Genomic DNA, 17,197 nt, shown 5'->3' on the forward strand with positions numbered 1-17,197 from the left:
CGGCCCTGTGCCAACTGTCATTTCTCGCAATTAGACAGTGACTCATCCAGTGTTTATCTTGTGAAATCTTTTGAAAGTGTTGCCGAAAGTGATTGCCTGAGAATATGGCACTAGGCCTTTTATGTGCGCCTCCTTCAAGAGTGCTGAGGGTACATTTTTCAGAACCTTGTATGCTGTGGTGACGTCAGACTCCTCACCATGCTTGACATTGATCTTTCCACTTCACAACTAACGGTAAATTCTTCCGTTACACGCTAGCCGTCACTGCAGTGTGGCAGAAAATGACAGTGGGCTGTGCAATAAAGAGCAGCCGTCGAAGGGGGATCACAAATGCTCTCCTTCTTGCCTTGGAGTGGGGGAGAAGGAGTGCATGCATGTGAACACTTTATTGCATCGTATTGCGCACTCTACGTCAGAAGCATAGTTCCGTATTTCATGCTTCACTGTCTCGCCCCTGCCTAGTGTCAGCACCTGATTTAGTGTTGGTGTTGTTGCCATGTGTCAAGCAGCAAACATGAGTAGTCATAGAAGCACATGTACTAAACACAACACGCTCTCATTTATCTTGCAAGTGACCTCAGTTGGTGAGAGAAATGTCCCTCATTGCCGCTTGTTTCGGGATGTGACACATATGGTCCATAGTCCTAAAGTCAAAAGAAGCTATTTTGTACTCTGAAAAATAATGTATTCCCAGTGAAAGCACTCTGAATCAACTGGCACTTGTACCGCAATAAGTTTTTTTCGGTGACTGTACTGCTGGAAGAAATACTAGAATATCTGAAGAGATAGCTGGCCGATTTTATTAAGCTACTTACATATACTCCTTGCATTGCTACCAATCCTATGAAATTATGTGTATGTTTTGTGGTGAAATTAACTTGCAAGACTTCTGTGGAACCATTGTATAGTGGGGGTTTAAATCCGTGATGCTTTGCTGGGTTTTGCTCAAATCGTCGGACTTAATGCTGGGCAGTGTAACAAAACAAGAAAAGTGTCCATTGTGAATAATGATGTTTGGTGTCGGTCTTGTTTTCTTGCGATTATAACCCACTTGTTTTCTTGCAATCATAAATCAGTTTGTTTTTGTGGCGTGCGACAGATTTAGATGTTGCAGTGCATAGCGGGAGCTAAAATTCGCAGTGCTGCGCCGAACTTGTTCAAATCTTTGGACTTAATGCGTGGACTTCATGCATGTGCGATGTTGGAAAATAAGAAAAGTGGTCAGTGTGCATCAAATAGCATGAAATCGCATGAAAGCGAGGCTGCCACTTCACCTTCATGCAATTTTAAACCAAAGCTAATCCATTTTTGGGGTATGCAACAGATTTCGATGTTGCACGTTCATCAGATTGGCTGGAGAGCAACCAACTCAATTTGGTGAACAGAGAACTTGATGTTGCGGCCCTCTGGGCAGTACCCAAGGTCTGATGGCAAGTCTTGGTTGTGGAGTGGGTGTGATGGCTTTACTTATACTGATTACTCCAGTGCGTTGGACCTGCAATCATTTCAGGTCAACGCATGTTGTACAGCCACTGAGGAAAGGACTTCACTGCTGCAGCATTAGGCCATGTTTGCCGGATCGCAGTTTTAACAAAATTGTTTTGTTTTTTTGTGTTCTTGAAAGTGGTTCCTTTTTTTTTGTGATGTACTTCTAGTCATACATTTTTTGCAGCACTTTCCATGTGAAAAAGAATCCGTTGGTGACTGTACTCTGCATAAAAGTTCATATTTTAGTATAACGGCATTTTGACAGAAAAGAGTAAAATGCCTATTTTACTGCCTTTGTTATATCAAAGTTTAACTGTATCTGCCTTTGCCTATAGTACTATGCTGAAAATTATACCAAGTGTGCATGTGCTATCCATAGGGGTGCTGCATGTTATATCATTTTAAACATTGTACTTTCAAGGACCAAACATTCTTAGATTTATGGGAATTCATCCGTTGCTTTTCTTCCTTTTATTTAGGACTGCCATGTGTTGACCTTCAGTAGCAGTGGATCTGTATCTGAGCATCTTGTTCTTCATCCTCAACTTGAGACAGGCAACTACATTATAAAGGTAACTGAATGTTCTTGTGCAAGAATTTGTCAAATTTTCCAATTTATGATTTTCTCTTTTTAGTATGAGAGCACTCACTATTTTTGTTTTTCTTATTATTTGTATTTGTATTTTTTCAGTCTGCCCTAAATATCTTGAAACTGCATGGTTCTTGATTCTTGTTCTCAAAAAAGTAGCGAGAAAGCAAATAGCTTTTTTCTTTTGGTGACACTTCCTCAATCATGAATATTCCTGCAGTGTTGATTTGTTTATTTAATTTAATAGGGGTAAACCATAATGATGAAAGGCAGTTGTATTATTTACAGTTAACATACTTTTGAGAATTGTACAAAAAAGAAATACTGTAATATTTGAAATGTATTACAAATTGACTTAATTCACCTCACCAGGTGTGGACATTGATGGGATAAGTTTGGTGCTTGAATCACACGGCAGTGATTGCACCTGCAGGGTTTTGCACCAGTGATGGAACTGCTATGCCAAATTGTCAAAAAAGAAATGCTGATGCATAATGTAACAAGTGGTTGCTTTTTGCATTTGATGTGCCGTGTTTATGTGAGCTTTATATGAATGGAATAATCTGTGTTGACACTAGAGGCTTAATTTTGATGGTTCCAAGGCCAAAATGTTGGGTATCTTGTCTAAGTGACCAAGTCAAGTAGCCTTCAATTCATTGAGCTGCTGCTAGTAGGGAAGGCACAAAGGCATGCAGGGAGTATGACGGTGGGACTGTCTAGTACGGACTGAATATACCTCTAGTGATGGGAGCATGGCCAGCTTGTTGATGATTACATCGGAGAGCTTGAGGTGGCAGCAGTACTGATGTGCATGAATCATCTGACTCCTGCATTCCTGTCCTTGAATCACACATGGCTCTTTCAAAGCATAAAGGAAAGCCTTCAACACGTTCCTCTTTACAGGAAAAGGGTCTAAAAAGTATTTTTGCCTTTATCATAACACCTTCATACTAAATTGTATAGTGCCAATTTATACAGGAAGTACTTCTCTTTGCAACGGTGTTAGTATCAATGTGTTTATTAAATATATAAAAAAACTTTTTTTTTTTTTTGCATATTGTGTTGGTTTCAGATGTCACTCCCCATCAGTAGCTGCTGCAAGCATGTTACTTTGTGTTATCTTTGGTGTATACTCAAGAAATATTTTTCTTAGCATGATTCTGATCATGCATCATTACGAAAGCACAGCTTGATTTCCAGCTTGGTTGCTTGCTTCATGAGGTGTAGTACCCGCCATGGTGGTCTAGTGGTTATGGTGCTCGACTGCTGACCAGCAGGTCGTGGGATCGAATCTCTGCCGCTGTGGCCGCATCTTAGATGGAGGTGAAAATGCTTGGGGCCCGTGTACTTAGATTTAGCTGCATGTTAAAGAACACCAAATGGTCAAAATTTCCGGAGCCCTCCACTATGGCATCTCTCATAATCAAATCGTAGTTTTGGGATGTTAAACCCGAACAATTATTATATTATTATCATGAGGTGTAGTACTATTCATGTAGTGTGGGTGCAATCCAGCAAGTTCAGCCGAACTGATCTTGTGGTGTCAATGTTACTGCATCTATGTCTGGGGAGAATTGATGTCTGTGTTATGTATAGTCTTCCAAGTCATACTGGCTTGGCTACTAACCTGCTGAGCTTATTTAATTGTTGTTTAATTTTTAAAATTGAAGTTTGTTTTTTGTGTGATTGTGGCAGATTTGTTTTGCTGTATTATTTAACTAAAATATTGTTTTCCGTGTTAAGTAATTCATTTCATTTAATAAGCTTGTGGAATATTTTACTGCTGTATTAAACACTACCTCAGTGCATCCATGATTATACGCAAAAGAAAAGGCATTCTGATAATCTTGAGGGTTCTTGAAATGTGCTGATTATGTTTTCTTTACCAAATTCAAGGAAGGAATTATGCAATGAATTAGAAGTAGAAATTTTTTTTTAATATTGTTACGGGGAGGAAAGGCGTTGCACAATATATTTACAGCATAAGCACAGCAGATAAGAGGCAGGCATAAACGATGGGGCCCAGTTTATACGGGAGATCACTGAGCATCACCTTCTTCCATACTGTATTCGTCTCTGGTGCCTCGTAGCAATATGTACATAGTTTCATCTGTGTTATTAATTGTATGCACAACTTCCTGCCTGTACATGAGTAGTGGGTTATTGCAGCAAACGATGGTTTTCTTGCTTTAAATGGAACCTTTTCTTGCTCCAAAAGCATACGTGTTCCCTTCAAACTTTTTATGCCGTAAAAACTGCTCCAAAACACCAAAAGCCATTGTTAATCACACTGTTAATCACAAGCAATTGTATCCAACAGATAATTAGGTCAAGGAAAGGACAGGGTGCATTAATTGTTGTCTTTAACTGTTGTGTAGTAATTTTAGAATGTTAATTGAAATGACCTAATGCCTTTGGTTAGCACATGAGGGTTTGTTTGTCAACTGCTGCCATGTGCAAGATCACATGTCACGTGGTGCCTTCGGCCAAAAAGAGGTTTCTACACTCACCGCCTTGGCTACGAGTGGCACTGGCTAACACTCCAAGGGATTAACAGTACAGAAATACCAAATGAAGGGGACGGGGAAGCACCTTCCATTGTAACTCAATTGGTAGAGTATCAGGTGCGTAATTCGAAGGTTGTGGGTTCAGATCCCACCGACGAAAAGGTGATTTTTTGTCCACTTTAATTCATTTCGATTGATGTCCTAATTACTACACTATAGTTAAAGAAGACAATGTCCCCTAGGCTTTCTTTGACTTAAGTGTCTGTTGGATTCATTTGTTTGTGTCTTACAAACAAACGAGCCCCTCGAAAAAGTTCTCCTTCTTCTGTTCTTCCATCACTGTTACTGATGTACGTTGTAAAAACAGATGAAAATTCAAAAGAAACAACGGCTCTGAAAGTCTGATTACAGAGCAGAGATGACGTCACACCTGCATCACATACAGAGCATTTGTATTTGTAGCACACCAGTAACCAGCAGCAGTAGTATGCAAAACCACCTTTGGAAATATGCTGCACTGCAAGAAAAGGGAGACTGAAAAGGGGGAGATTGTCATGTGTTCTCTCGGCTTTGATATGCAAGAAAGGCCAGGGAGGACTGTCGCTTGCTGGACACTGGTTGAGGCAGTGAGAAACTTTGCAGTTTGGAGGGACAGAAGCTTGCCACCTCACATCATGTCCGCACTATGTTTAATTCACTTATACTTAAGTACTAGTTAACTACTGAACACTTCAAAAACATTCTTTTTGTGCAATACTTTCTTGGCAATGCTTCTATAGTATTTCTAGAATTTTCATAAGGGTCTGGTGAGGGACCCTTTAAAGCTTAATTGTATGTGTGCTCACTGTGATGGAAAAAATGGTAATATACTATTGCCCATTAACTAGTATTATGTAAGCATGGTTTTGTCATTTGTTGCTGCATTCATTTAATTCAGAATTGAATACCTAGTGGCCTCACATTTAAATTGTACTTAAGTGCTTCTTAATTCTTCGAAAACGTTCTTTATGAACATAACATCGACGAAAATAGCGCTGGATGAAGAGGGACGCAAGAAGGAGGACACACAACACAGGCTCTACTCTTCCTGTGTCCCTGTCCTCTTCTCGTGTCCCTGTTCATCCATCGCTATTTTCGTCGATGTTATACACCAATAAGCCCAAATTTCAACCGTGCTGAACTTTATTCTTCTGGAATAGTATAGCTAACCAGAATTTTTCCAGGGGTCTGGTGAGCGGTCCTCTAAAGTTCATGTGTTGGTTATGATGGGGAAAAGGATGTAATAATACGCTCTTGCCTATTGACCACATATATGTAAGCATACTTTTGTTGTTAATTTCTTGCTGTGTGCATTGAATTGAGCCTTAAATGCTCAGTGTGCTTGTTTCGTTTTTTCCTCTCTGTCATGTGCTTGTAGGCCATGTGGCTGCCAGGCTCCCAGACAGAGCTTGCCTTGGTGACTGCTGATTTTGTCAAGGTGTACGACCTGTCAGTAGATGCCCTGAGTGCACAGTTCTTCTTCCTTCTGCCAACGGGCCGACTGCGTGACTGCTGTTTTGTCTGCCCTGAGGAAGGGCCTCGGCATTTGCTGCTCATGTCATCAGCTGGCTACGTATACTGCCAGCCTTTGATTGAGGAGAGCTCGGCTCGTCATGGACCCTTCTATGTCACAAGTGTTCTTGACATCCAGCATCCTGACATCAAGGTGAATTATGTGGTGACCGCATACAATCATTTGCAACGAGAACGGAAATCTGGGCGAGCTTGTAAGAATTCATCATAGAGCAGGTAGCGAAAAAAAATATGGGGACACAAGCCAGGAACATAAACACGAGACGAGCGCTGACTTCTAACTAAAATTTATTCTCAGAATCCGGTTTATAAATAGGCGTGGATTCTGAGAATAAATTTTAGTTTGAAGTCAGCGCTTGTCCCGTGTTTATGTTCCTGGCTTGTGTCCTCGTATTTTTTTGCGCTACCTGCTCTATGATGAATCATTTGCAACATTTTGGAGGACCGTGTATAAGCTACAAAAAGCTTGAGGAATATTCTGGCTCTGTGGGGCTTTGGTAATAAGGTGAAGCATTAGACATGGACATTGCAATAGAAATTCTGCCTGTAGTGTGCCATGCGACCCTACACAAAATATTGCTAGCATGATTCTGCAGAAGTCTGTATTGACTCCAGGGATGGTATTTTTGGGTAAGAGTCACTATGGGCAGTACAATACTTTCACTTTTGCAAAATTTCAGAGTAGCACCGGGTGCGTCAGCATCTGCAAACAACAGCCTTTCTGGCACAATGTCTTTGCACTGTTGGTGCACTGCCAGACCACTGTGGCTCATAGACACTGAATGTGTCTGGCGCTCACTAAAACGGTAAAATGTCATGAATGTATCTCAGAAAATTATCATCCAAGATTACCCCTGCATCTCGACAGCCCGCACCTTGCACATACTTGAAGTGTACTGTTGTTGCTAGTAAGCTGTTTGAGATGGGGTAGTTGGATTGTGTATCAAATTCAGAATATTATTCCACAAACTTCCTACACCATAAAAAAATATATCCCAGCGCCCAAACGAGTCTTCATCGGAGGTATACAATCAAGATTAACGTTTGACGACCTCAAGCATGCCCTTGATCTCATGGCACTTCTGCTCCTGGGTTTCATACGATAATGTATATAAAACATTCTACACCCAAAGAGACCCTAAAGTGTGTCTTAGTTATTTATATAATACTATATGTTCAGCTTGCAGAGACAATAGCCTTACAGATTGTCAAACACTGCAAAGTCCCTTCCTCACTTGACGGTTACATACCCATTGCATTCACTAGATGTTTACTAAGGTATGTACAATGTGTATTTGAAAAAAAAAATCAGCTACTGACTTAACTAAGTTTTGGGGTACAGACTGTTTTGCCAATGCTTGTCGATCTCTGGTAATGTTGTGCCTGCCTTGGAAATGTGCTGCTGAGGCTACCACCATCTGCCTATGCCAGATCACATTGCTGACTTGGAATAGGAAAGCATGAAAACCGCTTGTCCCTGCAAATTGGAAACTTGTTTCTTGTGATTGGAGCCCCGGCTCTCAACGTTGACTGTCCGAAGCAACTCTTGGGACACTAATGCTGCCACATTCAAAATATACTGCCATACAGCATACATTCCGGGGATGGGGGCGCCTGCAATTCTTTGTTTCTCAATTAAAGCTGCACTATTGCACTTCCAAACTATTGCAGTTCCAAAACATTGCATAAGCACACAGCATATTTACTGCAGAAGTGCACGGTATCCTCATTGCTGTTCGGAACATCGTACACTATGAGATGTAGAAGTACATAATCTACACCGATTGTTACTGCCCTGTCTTATGGCAAGGTTTCCCACAAGCTTGTTTTTAACAAAAATTTATATACAGCTCAGAAGACATGACCTTACCACTTATAGTGCAGGGCTATCTACAGGGTGTTTTTTTAGACGGTACAAATTTTTTATAAAAATGCAATGACAGTGAGCGCTCCGTCATCTTGCAAATGAGTTCTACACCGAGGCAGAAAAACGTTGCCGCACCTTAAGTTACATTCAGATGAGCAGCTAACAAAAACGCATTAACTTTTTAATTATTCAATTTAGGTTCATTGTTTATATGGAAGTGTTGTAGGGCGTGACAGTTTATGGCATGCCCATTTTTAAAAAATCGCAAGAAATGCCTGTAATTTGAAATAATCACCAAAATCCAAGACCCTGATCGAGGCGATACCAAAACTGAGCGCACCGGGTGCGCAAGAAATCAGTCAGCCCTGTTACGTCAGACCGGAAGCTCACGTGACAATTTTTTTAAAACGCAGCAGAATATGGTCTTCAAAATGGCAAGTCATCCCAAATACCCAAATGGACCGCTTATTCTTTGCGTTTTGTGTGTAGTGCTTATTCGTTTCTTTCGTGCTGTTCCCAAGAAAACCACAATTTCCCATTTTTCTTTTACTATACAGGTTAAAACTAGGCAGCAGCCACTGCAGCGCTACTTCTCGCAGACAAGCGAACCAGTTCTTCGCACTTCTTTCGAGTTTAATAAAGAAATGGATAAGCACTACACACCAAATGGAAAGAATAAGCAGTCCATTTGGGTATTTTGGACGACTTACCATTTTTGCAGACCATATTCTGCTGCGACGCGCCTTTTTTTTTTTTCTTTCCAAAAATTGACACGTGAGCTTCCGGTCTGACGTAACAGGGCTAACTGATTTCTTGCGCACCCGGTGCGCTCAGTTTTGGTATCGCCTCGATCAGGGTCTTGGATTTTGGTGATTATTTCAAATTACAGGCATTTCTTGCAATTTTTTAAAAATGGGCATGCCATAAATTGTCACGCCCTACAACTCCTTCATGTAAACAATGGCTCTAAATTGAGTAATTAAAAAGTTAATGAGTTTTTGTTAATTGCTCATTTAAATATAACTTAAAGTTCTGCAACGTTTTTCCGCCGCGGCCTAAGTTCGTTTGCAAAGACGACAGGGGCCTCACTAACCTAGCATTTTTATAAAAAATCTGTATTGTCTGAAAAAACGCACGGTAGATAGCCCTGTACTATAAGGGGTTAAATTAAGTCTTCTGAACTGTATACAGTGAACTCTCACTTGTACTAACGTCGGTTTAACGAACTTTTAGAAAATTCCCGGCGGTTTTCCTACGCATTCTATGCAAAAATCTTTCAGTTAAATGAATATCTGAATAGTGAATATTTCAGTTGAACGAACTCTATTTGCTTGCCTAGGCTCATTTTTTAGGTCAATTCAATGAAGTTTTGTGCTCTGCAGCACTGGCATAGCCGATGCGAGCTGCCCCCAAATCGCCCATCCACGGCAGCGGTGCAACATCGCTTGTGCATGCAGCACCACCGAGGCAAAGCGGCCATGCAGCAGACGAAAACGCGCCACGGGCGCTTCAGTACCTGGGTAGAGCTATCACATTTGGAAATTGTTCCCGCTGTTTGTCGAGAACCGAAAGAAGAAGAGTGTGGTGAAGTTGTAATGGCTGAGGCAGGTTCAAATCCTGTATAGCTGAGCCTGTAGGATATGCCAGAAAGTTGCGAGGCTTCATGTCACAGCAGCAAGCTGTGCCAGAAGCAGTGCACAGAAACGTACTATCTGGATAGCTTTGTCTCTTCTTGCACTTTTAGGACGCCAGTCTAAATGAAAATCACAGAATTCTTTTAAAAATAACTTGCATTTCACACTTTTCACTTGACATCTGCTGTGCCCAATGCTGTTCTGTATTCTAGTGAATATTCAGTTCAATGAACTAACAGTTAGGTGAACTATTTCTTTGGGTCCCTTGAAGTTCACTCAAGTAAGAGTTCACTGTATCAATTTTTGTTATAAACAGGCTTGTGGAAAACGTTGCCACAAGACAGGGCAGTAACAATCGGTGTAGATTATGTACTTCTGCATCTCATAGACATCCCGCAGACAACCGATTTCAAAGCTTTTAAGCTTTATGACCTGAATTTTCAACCTTGCTATCAGTACACGGGCTTGTACAAGCTTGGAGCTTGCACTCTGGGCAGCCATTGTTAGGCAGGTGCCATGTGCAATAGTCAGTCCTGTTTACCATTCTGCCTAAGGCTAGTGTTTGCTTCATATTTGTAGTTGGCCCAGTTTCATTTTGGGCAAAAATCGTTGTTCTGGGCCACAATTCCATAGTGATGCTTTTTCAGAGGACGTGCCTTTTCGCACTTCATAACGGGTCAGAGTAACACTCCACCCACGTTATCAACAGGACATTAGGCCATGAATGGTGGGCGATAAATGTAATGTAGGTTCACGTGGAGGACATTGCTACAAAATAGCAACCCTATACACCTTAAATGAAACCCATTCAAATGGCTGTCTGAATGTGCTCTAATGGACACATTTTGTGAAATTGTTGCTGTTGCATGATGTTGTGCAGATCCCTCATGTATATATTGTGCATAGACACTTATATTTGCATGTATCCTTTCTTTTTTGTTTTCTCTTACTGCACAGGACTCTGTAGGTACAGTGGCCGGGGGTGGTGTGTCCATCTACTACTCCCATGTGCTGCAGTTGCTGTTCTTGAGCTATGCCAATGGAAAGAGTTTCATGGCATGCATGTCTCAAATCACTTCAGAAATAACCGACCCTGTGCTGATCCAGCTTAAGCCCACAACAAGCAGCAATGGCGGCTCAGGGGGCACCACTACCACCAACACAGGAAGCAATGTGCCCACAGGTACCACCACCACCACCACAACCACCACCTCAACTAGCAATGCTACTGGGGGTAGCAGCAATACCTCAAGCAAGCCAACACCCCAGCCCCTGTGCCAATGGTCTGAGGTGCCCAATCACCCTGGCCTTATCCTAGCACTTATGCAGTTCTCCAATAATCCCCTGGTGCTTATGATCAAGCCTGGTACTGTCCTTGTCCAGGTGAGTGACTCTAAATAAATGCTGCTTCATACCTGCCAAGTCTCCCGGATTACCCGGGAGACTCCCGGATTTTGAACGTTTCTCCCGGTTGTACGGGTCATAGGAAAATCTCCCGGAAATCCAGTTTTGCCCCGTGCGTCCAGTGCATTGCGCGCCCCGTACGTCACGGTGACGCGAAGTGGGACGTTTCGCGTACAGATGCGCTACACGCAATTTAAAAATTGATCCTAAATGTGTTATGGGTTATATCAGTCATTAATATTTCGTAGATGATGCGTTTGTGTACACATAAATATATCCCACAAGTTATCTCACCTTCAAAATTTTGTGTCACTACTGCTTTAAGTGGAGAGCCAAGCTCTTAAAAGGGTAGCCATTACCGATGTCTGTCGAGATAGCGTGTTCGCCAGCGCTTGCGACCGATGGTCCCTTTCCCGACGAAATAACTGGTAAGCAAGTGACGACAGGCCTCGCACGCGGAGCGATGTTATCGCATGTGCCCTTCGCGCGACGGTGACGGCCGGGTCGTTTCATCTCTGCTTCAACCGCGTTCGTCCCTAGCGCTAGCGCGCATTTACTCGCACATGAAACAGACGATCCGTAAGCGATGTTATCGGTTTGGACTCTGTATCGGTCAGCGGCGACCGCAAAATCCCGCTGTCCAGTACCCCCCCCCCCCCGGTGAGTAGATCTCCCGGATTCCGTTTCTCCAAACTTGGCAGGTATGCTACTTCGTGCTTTTCAAACTCAGCAGTTCATTTTAAATACATAGTCGCTTATCCTTACAGCAGAGTCCCATTACAACTAAATTGATGGAGGACACACGTTTTGATTACTCCAGCAAAATGTTTATTAATTAAGCTGTTGTAATTTAGTAAGTTCAAATAATTGACTGGTCCTCTGGTTCTAACAAGCACATGTATTGCTTAATGGCATCAAATTCACATTAATTTGGACCTATTTGTCACATTGCAGTTCATTCAATCAACATCTTCGACCATGGCTTTTTATGGCCTGTGCAATAAAAAGTCACGTATAATATGGACCTATAGATAATGTGCACCGCAATTTGAAAATAGAAGAAACAAAAAAAGAAAGTTTTCATCCACATGTAATGCGAGTGAGGAAAGTTCACGAAAAGCATTTACAGTAGACTCTCACTAAGCAGAAGTGTCTTAAACAGAACTGCTGGTTAAAGGGAACAACTGCCCCTATTAGGATTGGTTTCATACTTGGGTTCTCCACCCCTGCTTCTCTCTCAGTAAACAGAACTCCTCTTAAACGGAACACATTTTACTGGTCCCTTCAGGTTCTGTTTAGTGAGAGTCTGCTGTATTTGCATTTCAGTTCAAGGTCTGTTGTCGTCCCTTTGACTAGCACTATCTTCAGAAAGTTCCTTTTCAGAGATCTCTTCCCACAGAAAGTCATCTTGGGTGACATCAAGTGCATATGACATGCCGCAGTTATTAAAAGAGCGACTGGCGAGCTTCTTGGGGATGCTGGCCCAAGCGTCGGCTATACAGCTACAAAGCACCGCTAATTCTTGTGAAAGACTCCGTTCTTTGGCCCTAGAAACTTCCTCTTGGTCTGCTGCATGAAAGAAACCTCCTTTTGCTTCCTCCAGCTGCGAATGCTGCCCTCAGTAATATTGAACTGCAGTCCTTCGGCACCATTTCCCGATAGTCTCGGCAGCTAAACTGACTTTTCCTTTAAAGGCAGCTGGGTACTGCTTTCGTGGTGCTGACATCGTGGTCCTGACAAAGCATATCTTTTGGCACATTAGCCAAAAGATACACTTGTGGCAAATGTGTCGATTCCTGATGCATGCATGTCAAGAAGTTGGTGTGGCCAAAAATGGCGCCGATTAAAACAAGAAGCAGCCTACCGATGCCACCGCAAGATGATGCTTCCTATGCTAAGTCTTGATGATGACAGCACTGAGCAACAACGAAACCGGAACTTCATATTTTGGGTTGAAAACTTTGAGATCCGCATGTAACATGAGGCAGAAATTTCACGTGGTAAAATATCGACAAAAGAAGCCTCGTTATTATATGCAGGTTTTTACGGCATACATTATGTCTGCAGAATTTAAGCCAGATTTTGTATGGAGTCGCAAATTTCAGTTGCTACTTTGCATTTGTTCAAAAGTCTTCTCATAAGCCGGTTTCACCACACAACACCCACATATTTTATTGAGTTTGTAGCGCTCTCTTGGGTAACTGCATGCAGCTTCAAAGAGATTGTCGGCTACTTTAAATCAGAAACTTGTTGCAGCAGTGCACTCATCAAGGACATTCTTATTTGCGGTAAAAGTGTGTCATGTCTGCATCAAACAGAACAATGGAAGGCCTGCTAACACACTTGTCCCCTGCTTTATGGACGATGAAATCTTCTACAATTTCGTGCTCCACTTTATCTTTCCTTTTTTTAAGAAACTGCATGTATTGAAAATCTGGGGAACAGCCACAATGCTTGCAATGCTCACCCAGAAAATTCCCCGTTTGATTGCGCATGTTCAAATTATGTTCTTTAGCTCTCTCATTAAAGCATCGACCACTTGTTGGGGACACTAGCTTCTTGAACAATCTAAAACTACACTCATGCTGCTGCAATTAGTGTGGGGTACAATGTTCTAGGTTAGGATAGCATGACCTAGAATACTGACACTATGGCCAAAGCACTGCAAGAATGCATGGGGGAGCATGAAACTGTTGCAGTGAACTCCCAACAGGGGCACTTCTATGCTAAAACTGTGATAAAACAGGTTGTCTTTGGTTGTATGCTAGAGCTGTGCGAATAGCAAAATTCTGGGTGCGAAGCGAATTCGAATAATAAAGAATGAGTGCGAATCGAATCGAATAATTTCGAATAATTTTCGAATATTTCTCAAACATTTTTCGAATAATTCGAAGTGAAATTACAGGAAAAGTTGCAGAGAATCCCTAAGTATGTTCTTGTGAGATAGCAACGTGAAAGTGTTTCTTTTCGCTAGGCTGATGAAGCGCTGGCGGGGTGGTGTTTCATAGTTTTCTTATCAACAATGAGGCAATGTAGAGGCCGAATTGTATTTATGTACAGGATTTTGCGCAACCAAAGTGTTGCCGACAACACTTTACACGTGATAGGCAAAGATGCCATTTCCTCAGCCTCTCCTCCTCTTTCAACTTCTGTGGAGGCCCAACTGATGTGGCGGACAAGGGTGTGCTCCCTTCAAGTCCGGAGTTCCAAATCTGCCTCGTAGACGTCAATATATAAGAACATCTGAAATTTTGGATGCTAAAAAGCTTCGGCGTCCGATTTTTTGGACATCCTGCCCAAATTTCAGGTCCAAAACAGCATTAATTGAGCCCCCAACTCTGCCACATCTTTCATCTCCATATTGGAACCAGCGTTTTCTTGAGTTAATACATTTGCGACCGTGGCGGAGCTTGAAAGACAGCTTTGCCGCAATACGGGGGTGTGATGAGGTGAAGCATATTGAAAATCTAGGAACCACTTCCAAACGGACGTTGACTGTCTCTTGGCGAAGTTCGACCGTAACGGACCTTGAAAGGCAGCTTTGCCGCAATACGGGGGTGTGAGGAGGTGAAGCATATTGAAAATCTAGGGACCACTTCCAATCAGACGTTGACTGTCTCTTGGCTAAGTTCGACCGTAACGGAGCTTGAAAGGCAGCTTTGCCGCAATACGAGAGTGTAATGAGGTGAAGCGTATTGAAAATCTGAAGGGGTCACTTTCAATCGGACGTTGACTGCATTTGTCTTTGGGAAGTTCGAATAGTAAAATTTCAGTGCGAATCAAATCGAATAGCAAACACTATTCGAAAAATATTCGAAATTTCGAATATTCGCACACCCCTATTGTATGCCACTGCAAAATGATAAGGCAATGACTCACTGAACAAATTAGATAATTATCTGTAATGTTTTTGCTTTCCTCTTCTATTAATTAATTTGACAGCAAAATTTATGATAGAGTTCTGAAAGAAGAATTTATCTGTGTAAACTGTTTTATTGTTTCACTTGAGTCTCCCTTTAATACATTGATATTTCATACATTTTAAAGCAAATATTTTATGCCACTATACAGCCATGTTACATGTATACTCCCTTCAAAATACGTTTCTATGTTGGAAATTCATAGTCGCTTCTTGGTGCTAGTGCTTTTGCTGACGTCCTGCGCTCTCTTTTACTCTTGAAAGTGGCTCACAGCATATGCAATCACACACGTAATTAATAATGTGGCCTAAGGACATTCTAGAAAATTTGTTGCTTCACTGTATAATAAGTACTATAAGCTGCGGGTGCCAGTGCATTGCAGTCTGTTTGAAATATTATCAGTACTCTTATAAGTGGGTTGAACATTAGTATTTCCAAAATGCTGATCATTTGTTTAATCAGCAGCCATGCTGCAGCCTTATGTTTTTAACAAGTAGTGAAAGTACCTTAGATACCTTAGTATATATAGAGGTCCCACTGCTTTTGCAAGCTCTGCATAGACAAGCATTCCATCGAATCCAATGAAAATAGTTTTCTTGCACTCGTCGGTCATAAAATCAGCGAAGAGATTGTGTCCGTAGCATGAACTGCACAATTTAAGTTGATGAAATGAACACGGTCATTGCTGATATCGGTTTATTAGGAGAAGTGAAACTCACCTGTAGTCATTTTTCAAAAAGTCATCTTATATATAGTATTTCCTTTGCTTAATGCACAACTATAAGTGGCCATATTGAGTGCAGCAAGGAGGCACTGTTGTGATTGATGGTCAGAATCTTCATTCTAGCCACTCACGGTCATCTCTTATGCTACCTGTGTTCATCATCCTGTTGGTTTACTCTCCATAATTCCATGGGGCTGTTTACACACAGCTGATCTACTGAACATGTTTACATTTACGCCAATTATCAAGAATCGCTGAAAGGTCGTTGCTTTGGGTCCTTTATGACCAGTGTTTCTCATTTCTCTGTTACACAGGAGATCAAGATCTTGACTGCAAAGTCTAAGATCACAGACCTGGTCGCTATTCGGCATCCAACATCAAGTGGTGAGATGCGCACTACCTTGATCCTGCTTTGTGAAGATGGCAGCTTGCGCATCTACATGGCCTCACAGGTATACAGTAAGACATCATGTATTTGGCACTCATTAAAACTGAAAACTCAGTTAACTTGTTTACATGGCATGATCCTGTAAAACATGTAAACATATGTATGGCATAATGTACTCATTAACCCTTTGAGGGTCGAATTTTCTTGCCAAATGGAATGCCCCAGGGTTGCTTTTTTTTGGTAAATTCAATACCTTCAGGGTGACCTGTTTCGAAAAAAAATCACCCCAATTTTTTTTAGCGACCATAAAGTGACAAAAAATATTTTCCATGGGTATAGATACATTGCTTATTCACAAATAGAAATTAAAATGAGAAAGAAAGTTAGATTATTAATAAAAAAGCATGTTTGTTATAATAAATGTGTTTCACAGGCTTAAATAATAATAATATCTGGGGTTTAACGTCCCAAAACCACGATATGATTATGAGAGATGCCGTAGTGGAGGGCTCCGGAAATTTCGACCGCCTGGGGTTCTTTAACGTGCACTTAAATCTAAGTACACGGGCCTCAAACATTTCGCCTCCATCGAAAATGCAGCCGCCGCGGCCGGGATTCGATCCCGCGACCTTCGGGTCAGCAGTCGAGCGCCATAACCACTAGACCACCGTGGCGGGAGTTTCACAGGCTTAAAGAAATGCACACACCACAAAAGAAAACTCACAGGCAGCATGTGACCTGGCGGCAACTCAGTGAAACGCTGGCGGAAGGAAACACAGCTGCTGCGAGTAAAGCGACCTTCATGCTGTCTATGACTTCAACTCACACTTTGCTATGAGAACACAACACGCACAAAGGTATAAGCTGTCAGTGTTTGCTGATGCCTGTAAAGACACTGTGTGCGTGACTAGCGGTGATGAAGCCCAGCTGGTCAAAGTACGCAGTTCTGGAGCAGCACAGCCCACCCCTCTGTGACCCCTCCATGCGCCATTTAAGCGTTTACACAACAGAGGTGGCCGGTATTTTTCCTCTTCGCTTCAGGTGCGATTGTCGGCAGCCCTCTCACGTTTTCACTCGCACATATAACATACAATGCACAGGGTG

General features: G+C 42.0%; 1 protein-coding gene across 1 annotated transcript in view; it reads left to right on the forward strand.

The window, feature by feature from the left end:
- LOC119400896 (E3 ubiquitin-protein ligase UBR4) overlaps window positions 1-17,197 on the forward strand; it is a gene marked incomplete at its 5' end in the record, with an annotated part of 438,348 nt that overhangs the window by 181,012 nt on the left and 240,139 nt on the right. Inside the window, 4 exon segments of the mRNA XM_037667804.1 lie at window positions 1,968-2,060; window positions 6,002-6,289; window positions 10,615-11,040; window positions 16,020-16,157. Of these exon segments, the coding sequence (XP_037523732.1) occupies window positions 1,968-2,060; window positions 6,002-6,289; window positions 10,615-11,040; window positions 16,020-16,157 (945 nt within the window).

Source organism: Rhipicephalus sanguineus, chromosome 1 (assembly GCF_013339695.2).
Source record: "Rhipicephalus sanguineus isolate Rsan-2018 chromosome 1, BIME_Rsan_1.4, whole genome shotgun sequence".
Classification (NCBI taxonomy): Eukaryota; Metazoa; Arthropoda; class Arachnida; order Ixodida; family Ixodidae; genus Rhipicephalus; species Rhipicephalus sanguineus.